Source organism: Salvia splendens, chromosome 7, assembly GCF_004379255.2.
Source record: "Salvia splendens isolate huo1 chromosome 7, SspV2, whole genome shotgun sequence".
Taxonomy (NCBI): domain Eukaryota; kingdom Viridiplantae; phylum Streptophyta; class Magnoliopsida; order Lamiales; family Lamiaceae; genus Salvia; species Salvia splendens.
The window spans coordinates 28,436,070-28,453,591 of record NC_056038.1 but is presented as its reverse complement, the minus strand read 5'-3'; the positions used below and the strand labels follow the sequence as shown (position 1 = coordinate 28,453,591).

General features: G+C 39.4%; 2 protein-coding genes across 3 annotated transcripts; one reads left to right on the top strand and one right to left on the bottom strand.

Moving 5' to 3' along the window:
* Nucleotides 1–470: 470 nt before the first annotated feature.
* LOC121741363 lies at nt 471–7,470 on the top strand. Of its 2 annotated transcripts, none has more exons than XM_042134090.1 (9): nt 471–637; nt 1,291–4,153; nt 4,242–4,313; nt 4,636–4,788; nt 4,967–5,130; nt 5,313–5,460; nt 5,651–5,773; nt 6,393–6,480; nt 7,114–7,470. In XM_042134090.1, the coding sequence occupies exons 2-9, from the start codon at nt 1,376–1,378 to the stop codon at nt 7,293–7,295; spliced, it is 3,708 nt and encodes a 1,235-aa protein (XP_041990024.1). In that variant the 5' UTR covers nt 471–637; nt 1,291–1,375; the 3' UTR covers nt 7,296–7,470. The 2 variants fall into 2 exon arrangements, with proteins under 2 accessions (XP_041990024.1, XP_041990025.1); XM_042134091.1 differs by having other exon boundaries at nt 471–756.
* Nucleotides 7,471–13,929: 6,459 nt separating this feature from the next.
* On the bottom strand, nt 13,930–17,305 carry LOC121811668 (probable glycosyltransferase At3g07620). The gene is made up of 5 exons (XM_042212563.1): nt 16,956–17,305; nt 15,457–16,221; nt 15,248–15,378; nt 14,815–15,163; nt 13,930–14,714 (listed from the first exon to the last, which is right to left on the bottom strand). Exons 2-5 carry the CDS (start codon nt 16,162–16,164, stop codon nt 14,055–14,057), a joined length of 1,848 nt encoding a protein of 615 aa, XP_042068497.1. The 5' UTR covers nt 16,165–16,221; nt 16,956–17,305; the 3' UTR covers nt 13,930–14,054.
* Between the last annotated feature and the right edge of the window lie 217 nt (nt 17,306–17,522).

Below are 17,522 nucleotides of genomic sequence, written 5' to 3'. Positions count from 1 at the left end.
GTTTATGATTGAGTTTAAGCATATATTTTAAATTTATCATAATTAAATATTTTACATTTTATGAATATAACTAATTTTTATTATTATTTATTGGATTGATCGCATGTCAATCTTATTGGTAGTAACCCGATTAACCCGTTGTGCTAGCCCGAAACATGAGCTTTTAGGGTTAGGGTTGAATTTTTATAATCCGAAAGAAATCAGAATCCGATTAATCCACACCCGATTAACCCGCAACTCGAATAGGGATGACCTGAAATCCGATGAACCGGCCCGATTGACATTCCGTAGGCGACAAAAATGGAGAAAAAAATGAAATACTAGTACATCGGTACGTGGATTGTGGAGTGATGGGCAAAGGTATGGCGCGGCAATTGTCCAATTATTTTAAGGAGAGTCAACCTGAACCAAATAAGTTAGCTGCAAAAACGTTCCTTTCAAACTTTCATTAATGCAATCGCATTATTTTAATCTATTAAAATAGAGTAGAGTATGAAATAAATTCTATTCCGATCTCACTACCTCTTTTCTACACTTTGTTCATCGCTTGCCTCTGCAAATGGATTAGCAACAATGGCGGATTTTGTCAACAGCTCTACTTCGCATAATGCATTGGGGAACACAACTGACTGATTAAGTTTGTTCATTCTACTGATTCTGCTCTCCTTTTACACACTTTCTGTTTTATTGGTTCGTGTCGCCAGTTTTTTCTAAAGTTAGGGTTCTTACTCCGAAGCCAGTATTGATTTCTGACAGGTGGGAGTGTATTCTGTTTATACACGGACAGTAATTTCTCGCTCCAGGACTATAATTTAGTGATATTTTAGCTGTTATTTGTTGAACTTTGCATGGGGTAGGGTTGATGGAATTGGAAATGGTTGGTGGTATTCCTCACTTGAAAGATTTTAGGAGATTGCTAGCTGCTCACCCTCCGTTTCTTTTTTACTTTTATTTATAATTTACCAGCTGCTTATTTCCTAAGATATGCCATTTATAATATAAATCTGTTGTACATAAGATCAAATTTTACTGATGCTTTGACTTTCTTTTCAGTTCCGTGAAAGGGTGAACAATTAGCAATATCCGAATGGTTTGTTAATCCCATCATTTCCGACTTAACTGGGAAGAAGTGTGATATCTAGTTTCTTTTGAAGCAAACTCTAAAATTACGTAATTTGTAGTTGTGCAGCTAGCAAACACCTTCCACGTCTAGAGCTGCCATGTTTTTTAAGTCTAGAAAATATGAAGCGTGATTCAACATTAATATGTGATGTTTCTTTCTGTTGCCAGTTTGTTTGGTTCAAGGTTCTCATTGATGATGGTGGTGCTCTTACATCATGTGTTGAGTAATAGAAGTTCTTAGGATATTTGGCTTATGTATCTTCTGCGTGCCCCCCAACTTGCATTCAAACGAATTATTTCCATAGCTGTGAGGATTGTTGTGCTTCTGTGTGCCTATCACAAGTTATTCACAGAACCGTGGTGTCACCTGTTGTTACCATTGGGTTTAAATTTAAAAGAGGAGAAATACAGCAATTTTAATATGGAGCCATTGAAAAATCATAATATCATGCATTATCCATCAGAACATGGAAATGAAGATCATGGCCCTGTATCACTAGTTCACGGGACAGGTGCTTCAGGTCACCCAGAGAACCAATTTTCTGAACCTAAACCTGTATGCAACTTCTCTATACAGACCGGTGAGGAGTTTTCTCTTGAATTTATGCGTGACCGGGTGAATCCTAAGATTCCATTTATTCCAAATGTATATGGGGATCCCAGTTATGTGCCTGGTTACTTGGACCTGAAAGGCATTAGTCATACTGGATCCGGAAGTGGCTCTGATATACCCATGGTTTCTTCAATGGTAAAAACTTCTTCAGAAATTGAGCAGAGGAATGTGTCTTTACATGGAAACAGAGGCAACCATGGCTCTGTGCAAGCAAGACATGTCTATTCAGATTACAACAATCAGGGCATGCCTTATGTCTCGTCCGAGGCATCTGATAGTTCATCACAGAAGCTTAAAGTTCTCTGCAGTTTTGGTGGTAAAATACTGCCTCGCCCCAGTGATGGAAAGCTCAGATATGTTGGTGGTGAAACACGCATTATCCGGATCAGCAAGGATATTACATGGCGGAACTTATGGTTGAAAACAACTGCAATTTATGATGAGACACACACCATAAAGTATCAGCTCCCTGGGGAGGATCTTGATGCTTTAGTCTCTGTATCAAGTGATGAGGATCTGTTGAACATGATGGAAGAGTGCAATTTACTTGGTGGAAGAGAAGAATCAAGAAAGCTTCGGATGTTTCTATTCTCTCTTGAAGATTTGGAAGATGCTCATTTCAGTCTAGCCAACACTGATGGTGATTCTGAGTTTAAATATGTAGTTGCTGTCAATAGCATGGACATTGTGTCTAGGAAAACCTCTACCTTTCGTGGGTTAGCAAGCTCATCTGGAAACAATTTAAATAAATTGGACACTCTTAATGTCGAAAGGGAAAAAAGTAAGGATTCTAGTGATGTTCAGATAAATACCTCAGATATGGCTGGCTATGTTGCCCCATCAACAGTTGGTGAATCTTCTAAATCCATTCTACCAAATTCCTCCAATGTTTCAGAAATTGCACACTTAGGTCATGGTCAGGTCGTGCACCTTCATGAAGACAAGCATCAACCTCCTCAGTTTGACTATAATCTGTATCCGCCTTATCATGCCCCTTCAGGAAGTGCTGTGACTCAATCTTCTTATGGGACTGTTTCTCAACATAAAGGCCTTGAAGGGAGGTCCGCAGGTTCCTCAGACACACAAGGCATACAGATACAAGAAAAGGAGGCAAAACTGAGAGTTGATGGTTCAGTTCAACCGGAAAGTAGAATTAATGGTGGCAGAGAAGTCAATTTTCCAGATGAGGACTCAACAGTTGTGATCCCTAAACTGAACAGAGACTTATCTTCAAAAATTACTGAAGGGAGGACCCCAGAACCCGTTGCTGCCTGTAAACCTTTTGATGTTAAAACATCCCAACTATCTAAATCCAGTGGAAATGAGCATAATGCATCTGGTAATGATCCAGCTCCCGAATCTGTCAACTCAGAATCTGATCCTACTGATCTGGGCCAATCTGAGTCTTCTATTCCTCCTCAAAGGGTCTATTATTCTGAACAAATTCCTCGAGAGCAGGGCGGCCCACTTAACAGAATATCAAAATCTGATGATTCTCGGGGTTCCCAATTTCTTGTTAATCACACTCATACTGATAGTGCCCAGCAGGATTTGGTTTCGGGATTTTCTGAAAAATTGCAAAATGGAAATGTAGATATTCCTGCCGAGCAATCTATTTCTACTTATCCTGCCGAGCCTGAAACCTTTGATAGCGAGCATCATAGAACTCAAATGGTAGAGGCACTTGATGTTAAAGACTCCTTGCATGTAAATCAAGACCCGACAGAGGTGGAAGTTGGTTTGAAGCTTCCCGCTGAGAGCCACGAGGGTTCGACTAAACATTCTGAAGATCCTACAGCTCATTGGGTTGATGGGGTCGGATGTCAGGCCATTCCTGATGATGCACATGAGCATTCTCAACTTCCGAGAACCACAGGAGCTCACGCAGAATCCAAGGCTGCTATACCCAGAACTGAGCAAGGAGACATACTTATTGATATCAATGATCGGTTCCCTCGTAATCTTCTTTCCGATATATTTTCAAAAGCTATTCTTTCTGATAACTCATCTGATATTGGTCATGTACCTAAAGATGGAGCTGGTTTGAGCGTGAATATGGAAAACCATGAACCACAGCACTGGTCCTTCTTCCAGAGGCTGGCAGGGGATGAGTTTTTGGGAAGGGATGTCTCTCTCATTGATCAAGACCATGTTATACATTCCTATGCAAATACAATGGTTGAAGAGGCACCTTTGGCATATGACTTTGTGCCTCTTACAAGAGATGGAATTCCTCCTAGTCACCAAGAATTCCAGGAGAATTATGGCAAACATGATCAGAAAAATTCACCGCTTGGAGACCGACCTCACTCTATGGATCTTCATTCTAATTATGATGCACCACAAGCGAAAGTCAACGAGGGCGTTCAGTATAGTGATTTGACGGATAATATGAGAATTCCAGATTCCGACTATGAGGTACCTTTTCTGATGAATATGCAGAAATAATTATTTTATGCTCAATACTGCTCTAATGGAGCTTTTTGTAACTTTATTAATATTTCAGGATGGGATTGAACATATTGACTTGCCTCCTCTAGAACTGTCCTTGGAAGATTTTGACATCAACTCATTGCAGGTTAGTCTTAATTATTGCCCTTATAACCATTCTTCAAACAATAGCATGAAATGGTAAGTTAAATTGGTTGCAATCCCATGCTATTGCTATCTTGCAAAACAATTTTGTATTCTGTATATTGTTGAAAGTGATATGCTTTGGTATCTGTTAAAGTATTCAACATTGAATATTTGCTAATTTACAATTTCTTATCTTCATTTTCAATCACGAAATTAATTGGAATAAAGAATAATGAATTTGTTGAATATCAGTGTAACTTTTTGGCTAAGTTGTCTGTAATCACTAATTATGAATCTGTAACTATGTGATGGATGATTTGCAGATTATACAAGATGCAGATCTAGAAGAACTGAGGGAACTTGGTTCTGGCACATTTGGAACTGTATATCATGGAAAATGGAGGGGTTCAGATGTAGCAATCAAGCGCATAAAGAAAAGCTGCTTCACCGGGAGACAATCAGAGCAAGAGCGACTGGTACATGATTTAAAGTTCCTGTCACAAAAAAATTCTCTGTCCTTTCAATATATTCTTAAAGGTGTGAAACATTATTTGTTTCTCTTGAACTGTTCTATAATTTTTATTTAAGTTATTTTTATCACAAATGTATATTAGGCCTTGCTGGCATTGTTATTAAATAACTCAACACTTTCAGACCAATGAATTTTGGAGGGAAGCAGATATTCTTTCAAAGCTTCACCACCCAAATGTGGTAGCATTTTATGGTGTTGTACAAGATGGACCAGGGGGTACATTGGCTACTGTAGCAGAATTTATGGTTGATGGATCTTTGCGACATGTTTTACTCCGTAAAGATAGGTATTACTTTCAACTGAGCTGTTGCAACTATTCAAGTCAATCAGGAGCCTATTACTCATTCTATGTTTATATTATTATGTTGACTTAAAGCATTGGCATCAAAATATTAATGTGGAATTATGCATTCATTCCACTTTTGCGATAGCTTTCATTCACTCAATGTTTATTAAATACCTTTTCAGACACCTTGATCGCCGGAAACGACTTATAATTGCCATGGATGCAGCTTTTGGGATGGAATATTTGCACTCAAAGAATATAGTGCACTTTGATCTGAAGTGTGACAATTTGCTTGTCAACTTGAAAGATCCTTCAAGACCAATATGCAAGGTCATCTACATGGGAACCTATTCTTCTTTTGCATAGATTATTGATATCTTTGCTAGCTTTCATCATTCCTCATTAAGTATTATATTTCCAGAGTTACCCTTTTGGAATCTTCTCTACCATTCATCGTCATCAGTATTTGACGTCACTGACTCACCAATCAGTATTCTGATATTATTATGTAATTTATCAGGTGGCTGATTTTGGTCTATCAAAAATAAAGCGGAATACGTTGGTTTCTGGTGGAGTTAGGGGAACTCTGCCTTGGATGGCTCCGGAGCTACTAAATGGTAGCAGCAGTAAAGTATCTGAGAAGGTAACACCTGTAATCTACAGATTTACCTCCACAAATCAGACCTCATAGCATAGCAAATCTAGAAAATCATTTATGATATTCAGAGAGTTCATATGCTTTTATAATAATTTGTCATTCAGTTCGGGTTTAGAAACATCCCTCTGTTAAGAGGAACTTTTGCATAAGCTAGTTCATTGGCATTGAATTACATAAGCTAGTTTCTTAGGCTTATAGCCTTATTCCTACAAAACCAACACTTTTTAACTATTCTAAAATTCTCTGCAAAGTAGAGAGAGCAATGAAAACTGTTCTAATTAAGTACTCCCTCCGTCCCCAAAGAATATGCACTTTGGGTTCGGCACAAATTTTAATGTAAAATTGGTAAAGTAAGAGAGAGGTAGAGAGAAAAAGTAATTAAAGTATTGTTAGTGGAGAATAGGTCCCACTTCATTAGAGAGAAAAGACTTTTCAAAATTAGAAAGTGCATATTCTAGTGGGACAGACTAAAAAGGAAAGAGTGCATATTTTTGTGGGTCGGAAGGAGTATATGAGTATATTTATAATATTTGATCCATAGCATCTCAAATTTTTATGTGCTATCAGTCCTAATAATTTCTGGATTTTGTTGTTTGCGTGGCAGGTTGATGTCTTTTCATTTGGTATTGTCTTGTGGGAGATACTCACTGGAGAGGAACCTTATGCAAACATGCATTACGGTGCTATCATAGGTTTGTAACACAAGCTCATATACATTCTTTTGTGGTTGTGGTATGAAGCAATTTATGGCTGTCATGAAATAATTTAAATTGCTGTGTACACGCATGGGAATTCAGCTTGGTACCTATAAATGAATGGAATATTTATTTTGCGAAATTGAGAATGGCTTCTTGGAAAATAACATGAGGAAATTGCAAAATGTGCCTGTGCTGTGTTTTAGGCAAAAGAGTAGGATGGATTTTGAAAGCCATCCAAAAAACTCTCTAAGGATCACTTGCCAATAATTTTTATTTCCAGTGTCGAGGGCTTAATATTGTCTTGTAACTGCTGCATGGATTACAAGACTAAATGAGTGATAAAAATCTTGTATTCCATTAACCAGGTTTTAGATTTTAGGGTGAGTTAAAATTATATTTTTATCTTCTCCTGGTGTCATCTTGCTATGGCTCTTGACTTGATCTTCCAATATGAGAAGTTTCTGCTTATTTCAGCTGTAATTTTCTTGCACAAATTCTGAAGAATTCAGCGGGATTTATGAAATATGCCACATAGTAGCTAAATCATGCATCCTCTTTAGCCAAAGGCAAAATGCAGTAGATGTTTTTTAATTTTGCAAACATTCAAAACTTGTATTCCATATGCAGGAGGCATTGTGAACAACACACTTAGGCCGACAATTCCAAGCTATTGCGATTCAGAATGGAAACTACTAATGGAACAGTGTTGGGCTCCGAATCCAGTGATGAGGCCATCATTTACTGAGATCGCTAGCCGCTTGCGTGTAATGTCGGCTGCAGCCCAGCCACGGAAGGCGGCAGCTTCCTAGGGGGTTTTGGTATGTTCTTTAATGGTCACAACAATTAGTTGACTCAATTGTAGACAATATAGCACGTTGATCAACATATACATATACCGAGTTTATAGAACATTATATATTACTCCTGTATTATGAACAAAGTTCATTTATTTTCCTTAATGTGGGTTTCTCATTTGATTTTCAACTGATTACTGAAAGACAAGACAGGGCAAAAAATGAATTGAAAAAAAATGACAACGAAATAGCTTTACGATTTACAATTACAACAGCAGGTAAAACGAAATATGTGGACGTGGTCACGTGGATATTGATGCCGATCACGTGATACCCTCTGGCTTTCCACACTGGAACTCAAGATTTGCCTCATTAGAGTGTCCACAGTGGGGGAGTCGCGGCGGTCCACTGCTGGACGAGGGGCGCCGGGGCGGGGGGCTCAGCTGCGTTTGCGGCGTGGACAGGGCAGGGGGCGGTCTTCCGGCAGTTCTGCGGCGGTCTATTGCAGAACGCCAGCGGCGCGCCGCTGGATTATTTTTTGATTTTTTTTAAAATTTTCTTAAGTGTTTTGATTATGGTGTTTTGGTGAAGTTGGAGCTTCGTTGGAGGAAACTGGAGGTGATTTGTGAGATTGTGAGAGAGTGTTGGTTTTGGGGTTTGTGTGTGGAGTAGAAGGGAAGGAGTGAGCTGCGTGCAGAGAAATTGAAGCCATTTTGAAGCAATGCAGAGCCTTCTCTCTCCTATTCTTCAGTAGAGTTGCAATAACTAATTTAATTTTAAAAATTAACAAGAATTGAAGAAAACGTTACTCCCTCCGTCCCACAAAGTTTGTCTCATTTTACCATTTCGGTCAGTCTGACAAAGTTTGTCACATTTGGAATCTACCAAAAAAAGACATTAAATACACCCCCTCCATTTCTCCCAATGTGGGACCCTTATTCCACTACACCCCTCTATTTCTCCCAATATGAGACCCTTATTCCACTACACACCTCCATTTAATACAAAGTCAAACAATTTCTTAAAACCCGTGTGAAGAGTGTCGCTTAAGCACTCAGAGTTCACAATACAGATTAAAAGCACATAGAGTTCACGCACTTGATCAGGCTTGACAAGCAATGGATCAAGCTGGCTACTATCTGGTCATTGGTACGCAAACGGAGAGACTTAGGACCTTCAAGACCTTAACCCACAATACTATAGACTAGTAAAGGGAAGTAAGAGTCGAATCCCACAGAGACGGAGGCGAGTGGAGTTGGGTTTGAGACATTTGGGAGATTGGCTGCGGCCACGCTTTTTAGTGAGTTAAGTTTAAACTAAGGAAAAGGGAACTGATCAACTGACTAAACTAAACTGATCAATCTAGGCTAGACTACTCATAACTAGGGAACATGTAACTTGATCAACTAAGCTAAGAACGTAAAAGTAACTTGGGACCACTGACACAAAATGAACGCACTACCTAAAAAGCTGTAAACATCGAAAATGTGACAAAGACTGTAATTTTAACAAACTACTACCTTCTTCGCTAAGTAGCTAAATGAAAACAACGAAAGCAGATCTAAACAGAGCAACAAACATAAAAACAGAAATCGGACAAATTAAACACATATCCATATGAAATCGACGCAAAGAAAAACAGATCTAAGTATCTAACCTATTCTCATGCAAGTTGACGAACTAAAATGTAAATCTACCTACGAGAAAACATAAACAAAGCAGAACTAAAACTAACGAAAGCAATCAAAATAGAGAACATCAGATCCAACACAACTTGCATCAAAAACTTCATTTCGTAAAATATCTTCAATAAACGTAACTAAAACAGAATTCCGAACAAGTATTTATAGAGCGATCAACAATGGAAAGATAACTAGAGTAGCCACTAGAAGAAAAAATATTAAAAATAACTAAGCTACGGAAGCGATGAACTGAAAATAGAATGAAAATTGTTTTGACCCATCGGGGTGTAAGAAAAACTCAAACTACAAAGACTTCTAGGCAGATCCAGGTCCCTACTTCCTTGGCGAGGAAGAAGAGATGAAAGTAGAGGTGGAAACGGCGACTCTGACTGCTAACTTCTTGCTCCATGCTATGAAAATAAGGTGGAAAATGAGGTGACTGAAGGTGATAATGGTGTCGAACTCCCTTCTTGTGTGCACTCTCTCCATATTTATAGGATGATGTTGGGCCCAAATCCCTAGGGTAAGCCCATCCTATCTTGACATTTATGCCCTTGAGATGACATCTTTTCTTCTATTTCCTCTGACTCATCACTTTATGTGGTAAACTCCACTTGATCAACTTGTCGGCTGGGCATGCTTCACTGTTTGTACGCACTTGATCAATTTAGCTTCATTTCTGGCCATTTTTTACTCCTTTCCCTAGTTGATCAAGTTGTTCCTGCACTTGCCGCTTCTACACTTTACAGCCCCTGCACACTCAAATTCACCACTCTTTTCGCACATTATCAGCCATGTTAGTGTAATAAACCATACAAAACCATGCTTGTAACGAGCCCTATCACCGTGCCAGGTCAAACTGGGACAAACTTTGTGGGACGGAGGTAGTAAGAGGATTGAAGAAGACAACGTGGACAATTTGTATTAAATTTGTGCATTTTCGAAGTCCTTATTTTTGGGGAGAGACTTGAAATTAAATTTATTAAATTGAATTTTAGACTTTTATCTTTTATTTTAATACTACAGGTATTTCCTGAATACTAAGTAAATGATGTTTTTTTAATTATTTTTGTCTATTAATTTTTATTCCAATCCAATTAAAATATACCAACAATTGATTAAATAATGTGATTTGTGGCTGTGGCGTGGCTGTTACTGGGCTGGACAAGTTTTTGTGGCTGTGGCGTTGCTGTTCTGCACCACTGTGGAGACTCTATGGAGTCCACAATAGAGTGGCACAACCACGATTTCGCCAAGGCACAGACACAAAAACTCTTCCACAATCACAAAAACTTGTCCAACCCAATAAACAGCCACGCCACAGCCACAAATCACATTATTTTATCAATTGTTGGTATATTTTAATTGGATTAGAATAATTAGAAAAAAATCATTTAATTAGAAAAAAACCAAATATTCGTTGTACTACAAATATTGGAAAATCATACAACGAAAATTATCGACATCACACTTAAAAAACAACACCACCGCTCATATCACGATGTGCCCGCTTCCCTACGTGCCCAGATCTCTTCAACCAAATCGGCCAGGAGCTGGATATGTCATGTTTCCTACGCATATCGGTGAAAGCTTGGAGCAAGTATTCATTACTGCGTGGTACACCCATTTGCAGGGGCGCGGTCACAACACCGTGTCTTGAACTAGCACCATCGTTTGATTCCCAACGCTCTGCAGCTGATCCTTCATCATCTATTATCATGTTATGCAATATGATACATGCATACATGATACCAGCGACATCGTTTTCGTTCCAAATTAGTGTCGGGCACCGTATAATGCCCCATTGTGCTTGGAGCACACCAAAAGCTCGCTCAACATCCTTCCTCGCACCCTCTTGACGTTGCGCGAAATAGGATTTCTTCGGACCAACTGGATGCCGGATCGTCTTCACAAATACGGGCCAATGAGGGTCTATCCCATCTGCCAAATAGTAGCCCCTATTGTACTGCGTGTCGTTGCCCACGAAGCTGATCTTTGGACCCTCACCCCGGCACTGCTCATTGAAGAGAGGCTACGACTGCAGAACGTTGATGTCGTTGTGAGATCTTGCAACACCGAAATACGCATGCCAAATCCGCAACCGGTAGTCAGCCACGGCTTCCAGAATCATCGAAGGGGGTTTACTTTTGAAGCCGGTAGTGAACTGCCCTTTCCAAGCCACCAGACAGTTCCTCCATTCCCAGTGCAGGCAATCTATGCTGCCCATCATCCCTGGAAAACTGTGCACCCTCCCGTGCTTATTTAGCAGTATCTGGCAGTCGGTGACGATTGGCTTTCGTAGATACTATGGACCGAAGATAGCTTTGATGCCCCTAGAAAACTGCCTTAAAACCTTTAAGGCTAGTCGTCTCCCCATATGTAGGTATTCGTCGAACATGTCAGCCGGTCCGGCATAGGCAAGCTGCCTAATTGCAGCGGTGGACTTCTGCAACGTCGACATGCCGATCCAGCCCCTGGCATCATGTCAGAGGGTGAAGCACCTGTACCGTCTGCCAATGACGTCGATATATGGAGGAAGAGCCATTGTGACATTCTAAAACGCCAACGGAAAAACTCTGGCGGATAACGGTGGTTTTCACCAAAATAGTCATTCATCAACCACTAGTTAGCCCCGACATGGTCACGTCGGATTGTCCGCTGCCGACGGATCAGACGAGGGACCGCCGTCTCCCGCTCAACATCCTCTTGTACTTCCCGCTCCACCTCTTCAACCACCGCGTCAAACGCCTCATCCAACGCGCGTTGATACTTGCCGTCATCCATTTTATGAAAGTGGAGCTGAGTAAAATTTTAGAGTGGAGATTGGAATGGTGTGAAAAAAAAATGAGAGAAATAGGTTGTATTTATTGAAATAAATTAAGGAAAAAAAACCGTCCGGCGGTGCCGCGGCTCTCGGCGCTCAGCAATTGACCGTCGTTGCCCTTTCCACACCGCAAATGCGGCTCCCTGCCATCCAGCTACCCTCGCCGCGGCTCCCTCCGGCCCAGCTATAGTCCGCCGCGGCCCCCCTATTGTGGACACTATTAGCGGCATCTGCCCTGCGCTCTTCAGTAGGGCTCTCCCAAATCGATATTGGGTATCAGATACCTCTGAAGTCCGAAAAGTTAGGTAATGGATACCAGATACTCGAAAATTAATTTTAGTTTTTGGGTATTAGGATTTGTAGATTTTCGGGTATCGAGTATTTTCTATTTACCTGAAAATTAATTTAAATTTTATAAATGATTAATTTAATTTAAAAATTTTAAGGGAGTCGAGGTTAGGGTACCCCAACCCAAAACCAAAACACAATTAGATACAACCCTACTCTCGGCTCTCTCTCAAGTTCATTGTATCTGCCTCTCATGCTGCCGATGCCCTCTCCAAGGCCGCCACCCACCCTGCCTCTCATACTGCTGCTGCCTTGTCCGATGCCCAAGCAAGTAGTGCTTGCTGTATCTACTGCCCCGCACTATCATTTTTAAAAAAAATCGGGACTCAATACCCTAATCGGGTATCCAGGTACCCTATTTAGAAACAAGGTCGGATATTGGGTTTAGGGTTAAGATTGTAAATTTGTAAGATGAAGATTTTATAGGATTAGGATTGTAAATTTGTAACTTCAAAATAAATCTCAACCAGATTACCATTAGTGGTGAGTAATTTGTTTCTCGTTCAGTTTTTTTGGCCAAGCTAAACTGAAAAAGTGAAATTTTGTGAAAATGAATACCGTACGGAAACGAATTATCCAAAAAACCAAACATGAAAAATTGAAATTTGAACTATAAAAACCGATCCAAACCGAAAAATCAAAATTTCATAGTTACATCAAAAAAATTCGAAAAACAAAAATCCAAACTACAAAATTTGAGCTCAAAAAACCGAAATTGCACAATATATCTGAAAAAATAAAAAATAATAAAAAATTCAAAAATCCACTTTTTATAGATATTACCAAAATTATATCGTATTTACCAATTAACGTATCCAAACAATTACATCTTTATAAAAACATTATATTATTACATCTATTATAACACAAATAGAGTTTATATTTAGATATTACCTCCGTCCACCAAAAATAGACTTAATTGTTTATTGCAAGCGTTTTAATATGCAATTGGTAAAATAAGAAAGACGAAAAAAAAAGTATTAGAGAAATAGTGTTATTGGATTGTGCGATCCACATTATTATTACTCCCTCCGTCCCACTTAAGATGACACGTTTTCCTTTTTAGTTTGTCCCAACTAAGATGACACATTTCTTTTTTTGAAAACTTTCTCTCTCCAATTAATACATTCAACCACTTTTTCTCACTCTTATTAAAATATTCATCTTTCTTTCTCTCTCTATTTTAATATCTACACTCACATTTTATCTCTCCAATTAAACACTTTAACCAATAACTCCTAAAATCTCGTGCTGACCAGGAATGTGTCATCTTAGTCGGGACGGAAGGAGTAGTATTTAAATGTTTACAAGTTTCCATATTTAGAAATTGATATATTTTTAGTAGACGGCCCAAAATAGTAAAACTGATCTATTTTTTGTGGATGGAGGTATTATATGATTTATTATTAATGTAATGTTAAAAATAAATTGGTTGTTCGGTTTTTTTATTCGAGCCGAACCGAAAAATCAATATTAGCCAAAGTTTAAATCGAACCGAACAGAAAAACAAAAAAAAAACAAACCGCCTATTAAATTTAGGTTCGGTTCGGATCGAATATTCGGTTTTCATTTACTTTGTCTCACCTCAATTGGCATCCCCACAATTCGTATAAGAGTTTTTTGTTGTGTATTCTTTCATAGTATTAGAAAATTACTCTCCGTTCCATAATAGGAGTTTTTTAAGTATTAAGATATGACGGCCCAGCAGCTGATATCTAGCGGATTTGGCATGCCCAAATCAAATAGGTCGCTTATAATGAGACGGATGAAGTACATAACAGTTAGACTCCTCGACTAAAAAACTAGAGTAAAAGAAACTTATTCAAGAAATCAAGAAGGAAGCATGAAATGAATATTTGTAGAACATGCTATGTATATGTACATCTCTTCACCCGGGGCCTCGTGCGGCTAAACCTTGACCTAAGCACCTATGTTCACAACCCTAGTATACCACAACGAGTGAAGTATCATATGAAAAATATCAAACTTCACAGGCTTATCATGCCAGAGAAAATGCTTCTGCACCAACCTCACCCTTTGCTGCATCTCAACATACCTCTTTTCTGGGATGGATGCAAGGATCTTCTTCAACTTGGGAATGTCCTTCTCTAGTATAAACACCGCGAAGGACTCCCAGTTGAGCGTCTCGAAGAAAGGGGGGATGTAGTTGTCTGATAAGATCACTGGCACGCACTCGTAAAAGATGGCCTCAACAACACGGGGGGTGTAGGGCTCGTATCCCTTGGCGCTGATGCAGTATTTGCTGCTCTTCATGTATTGGATGTAGGTCTGATCCTTCCCCTTCTGCAGCTTGCCGGAGATCTTCATGTCGGGGTCCTTGTTCTCCCAGTGGTCGAGCAAAATGGGGCGGAGATAGCCGTGCATTTTCCCTGCAAAGAAGGCTAGGATGTGGCGTTGGGAGGGTGGTTTCCCTCCGAGGCTCTTGAGAGGGCTCTTGGCATCTCGTACGTACGTTTCAGGTAGGGATATGTCTTTTCCGAACTGGAACCCTCCCTTGGCATTCGCGTTGCATAGAGCTCTGATGCAGTTGTTCATAATCCGCCCCGTCTCTGCAGGTGCCTGAGCAAAAACAACAGAAGACAATTTAGGGAGTCATGTACAAAATTGGAGAAACGATTCAACTACATAGTGTAAAGACTATTGAGATCAGGAGATGTACCCAATCATGGCAGGCAACGAGGAAATGGTCAGTCCCATTGGTTCTGTCCCAGAAACGGTGTGTGGTCGTGATGTTCTTGAGGTAGCTACTCAGGTAACGGACTAAGTTCTTGCGACTGTGGGAGTCAGGCACGTAGAGAACCTCCTGCAGCACGTGTGAGCTGAAGGGCAAGTAAAAGAGATGGGCTTTGTCACCGTTCTTGGTGACAAAATGCTTGTTTTCTTGCAGCTGCTTCATGAACCATCCTTCGGAAGCATATATCCCATTGAGCTCGGGTTCATGGAAAATGGGCCTTTCTCCTTCGCTGTATATGTAAATCTTTAGAGTCTTCTCCATCAATTCGTAGCTCCTGCATACAAGGATCAGATCAGCATTCTTGAATAGTTAAGAACATTGAAGATCAATCACATACAACTAACTTGCTTTATTATACCTTGCAAATGCAGAGAAGTTTCTGTAGATGCTAACGTCGACACGAGGGTTCTTCGCCACAGAGTCTGCGCTCACAATCAGTCTCTTCGCATTCAGCAATTCATCGTCTGCTTTTGAAGGCCACCTAGCTTTCTAAAATGGCAAAAACCACTAGTAAGAAGCAGCAATTAACCAATATACGCCATAAATTCCAGTTAAATCCACACAAACCATAGAATGATACGAAACACGGCTCTGGCTCAGAAGATTATTCATCTTAGATATTGGCACGACCACAGTGGGCGCTCCCTTGATCCTTGTCGACTTAGGAGCCCTTCTGATGGCTGAATTGCTGACTTCAGTTGAAAGCTGACTGTGTGTCAAACTAGGCCTCTCTCTTACTGGAGACGAGGCGTTGGAGGGTGAATAGAGTGGACTTGAAACCAGGGGAGCTCTGTCATCATCTTTGATGGACGGAGGAGCTGCATCTGCACCTTGAAGGCTATCTATTGATGAGTTTCTCGAAGAAGTGTCACTCGACATTGGCAGCTCGTGCTTGTGCTGATTACTACCTGTTTCCGCAGCCAAACTCTTGTTGGAGAGGTTCATCTCCAGAAAATCTCCAGACGAGCGCTCAACTACACGCTCATCACCACCAAAAGCATCACTAGAGCGCTTGCTTGTGTCTGGCTTCTTTTTCTCACCCACCACCTCTGTTACATTCTGAGACACACTAGAAGCATCTGGACCACCAGAAACTGTCCGATTAACTGGATCCCCCATCCCATTAGCCAAGAAACTGTCTGCTGTTGCTACTCTGGCTTTGCCAGTTGACAATAAAGATGATATAACATAGCCATATGGGAGTTCAATGTACTGAACCAATAAAACCAGTGAAAAGGCAAAAGCCATAAACCACAGCAGCCTTCGAGTTTCCATCACAACGACGTTGCTGAAACAACCAACAACTGGAGCAGTCGAGTTCTGCTGCTGAATCTGCGAAATTGGGTTTAAGCCATTTGTTTCATTCTAGTTGCATAGTAGACTAAGAAAAATAAATGAGATTAAGCCTCTTTGTAGATAGTTCAAGCATATGCTATTTCATAACTAAAGCATTCTACTTTTGAAGATAATTTTATACAATTTGAGATTCTGTACTCAAACAACAAAGCTATTGAACTAAAAAAGAGGGAAATAAACAAAGAACTGCAGTTAATCTAACCTAGTGGGAAACAAGATTGGATTTTGATGTGTAGGAAGCAGTAATCAAAGCAAACACATGAAATTAATAGCTCAATTGAAACACTAATATCAAAAACCCAAGACCCCAAAAAAGAAATGAAAAAATGGGCAAACAATTGCAGTTATTGATTTGGTGGTCTAACATAAATTCAGATACCAAACACACAAAATCCATGTTTCCTACTAGGAAACCATCTACCTCTCCTCTAACAAACAGAGTAATTAAAAAAGGAACAACAAATTCAAGAAATTCCCAAATTAAAAAAAAAAAGAATTCATTTCTAACAAAACACTAACTTGCAGAAAAAAAGAACAGCAAATTCAAGAAATTTCCGAAATAAAAGAAGAATTATTTTACAACAAAACACTTAGCTTGCAGAAGAAAAGAACAACAACTTCAAGAAAATTTAAATTGAAAAAGAATTAATATTTAACAGAACACTAAGCTTGCAGAAGAAAAAGAAAGAAAGAATGAAAAAGAGGCTTACTCATAAAACAAAGGTTATAGAACATCAAGATTCAAGAATTCGAGCTGAGGTACAAGCAATGCTGCAGTTTTAGTGTTGTATTCTGAATGGCCGCCATGAAAAAAGAAAATCATGAACAGAAGAAGTTGGCTAAAAAGGAAGTAAAAATAGGAGTAAGAAATGATTGCGGAAGAATTAATAAAACAATTTGAAGCTCAGTGGTTTTCATTCAACAGCATTAATTGCAGAAGAATTAATAAAACAATTCTTTATTAATCTCCAGTTCAAAGCTATACACAAATGCATGTGCAGTAATGGAATTTGAAGAATTAAGATTTTTTGTCTGTTAAAAAAGTACTGATATTAAAAAGAAAAACTCCCTCTTGCATTTTATTATTGCAGAAAAGAGTGGCGTTTGTTCTTTAGTTGGAATTTAAGTATTTAACAAAAAAAAATTCTACCTTACCAGCTGCAGCTTTTTCTCCATCAATTAAAGAATAATACCAAGATTCAATTTTTATTGCTGTGTTAGCCCTAATTAATAACAATGCGTACACATCCATAAGGAATTAAATAAATAACTAAATG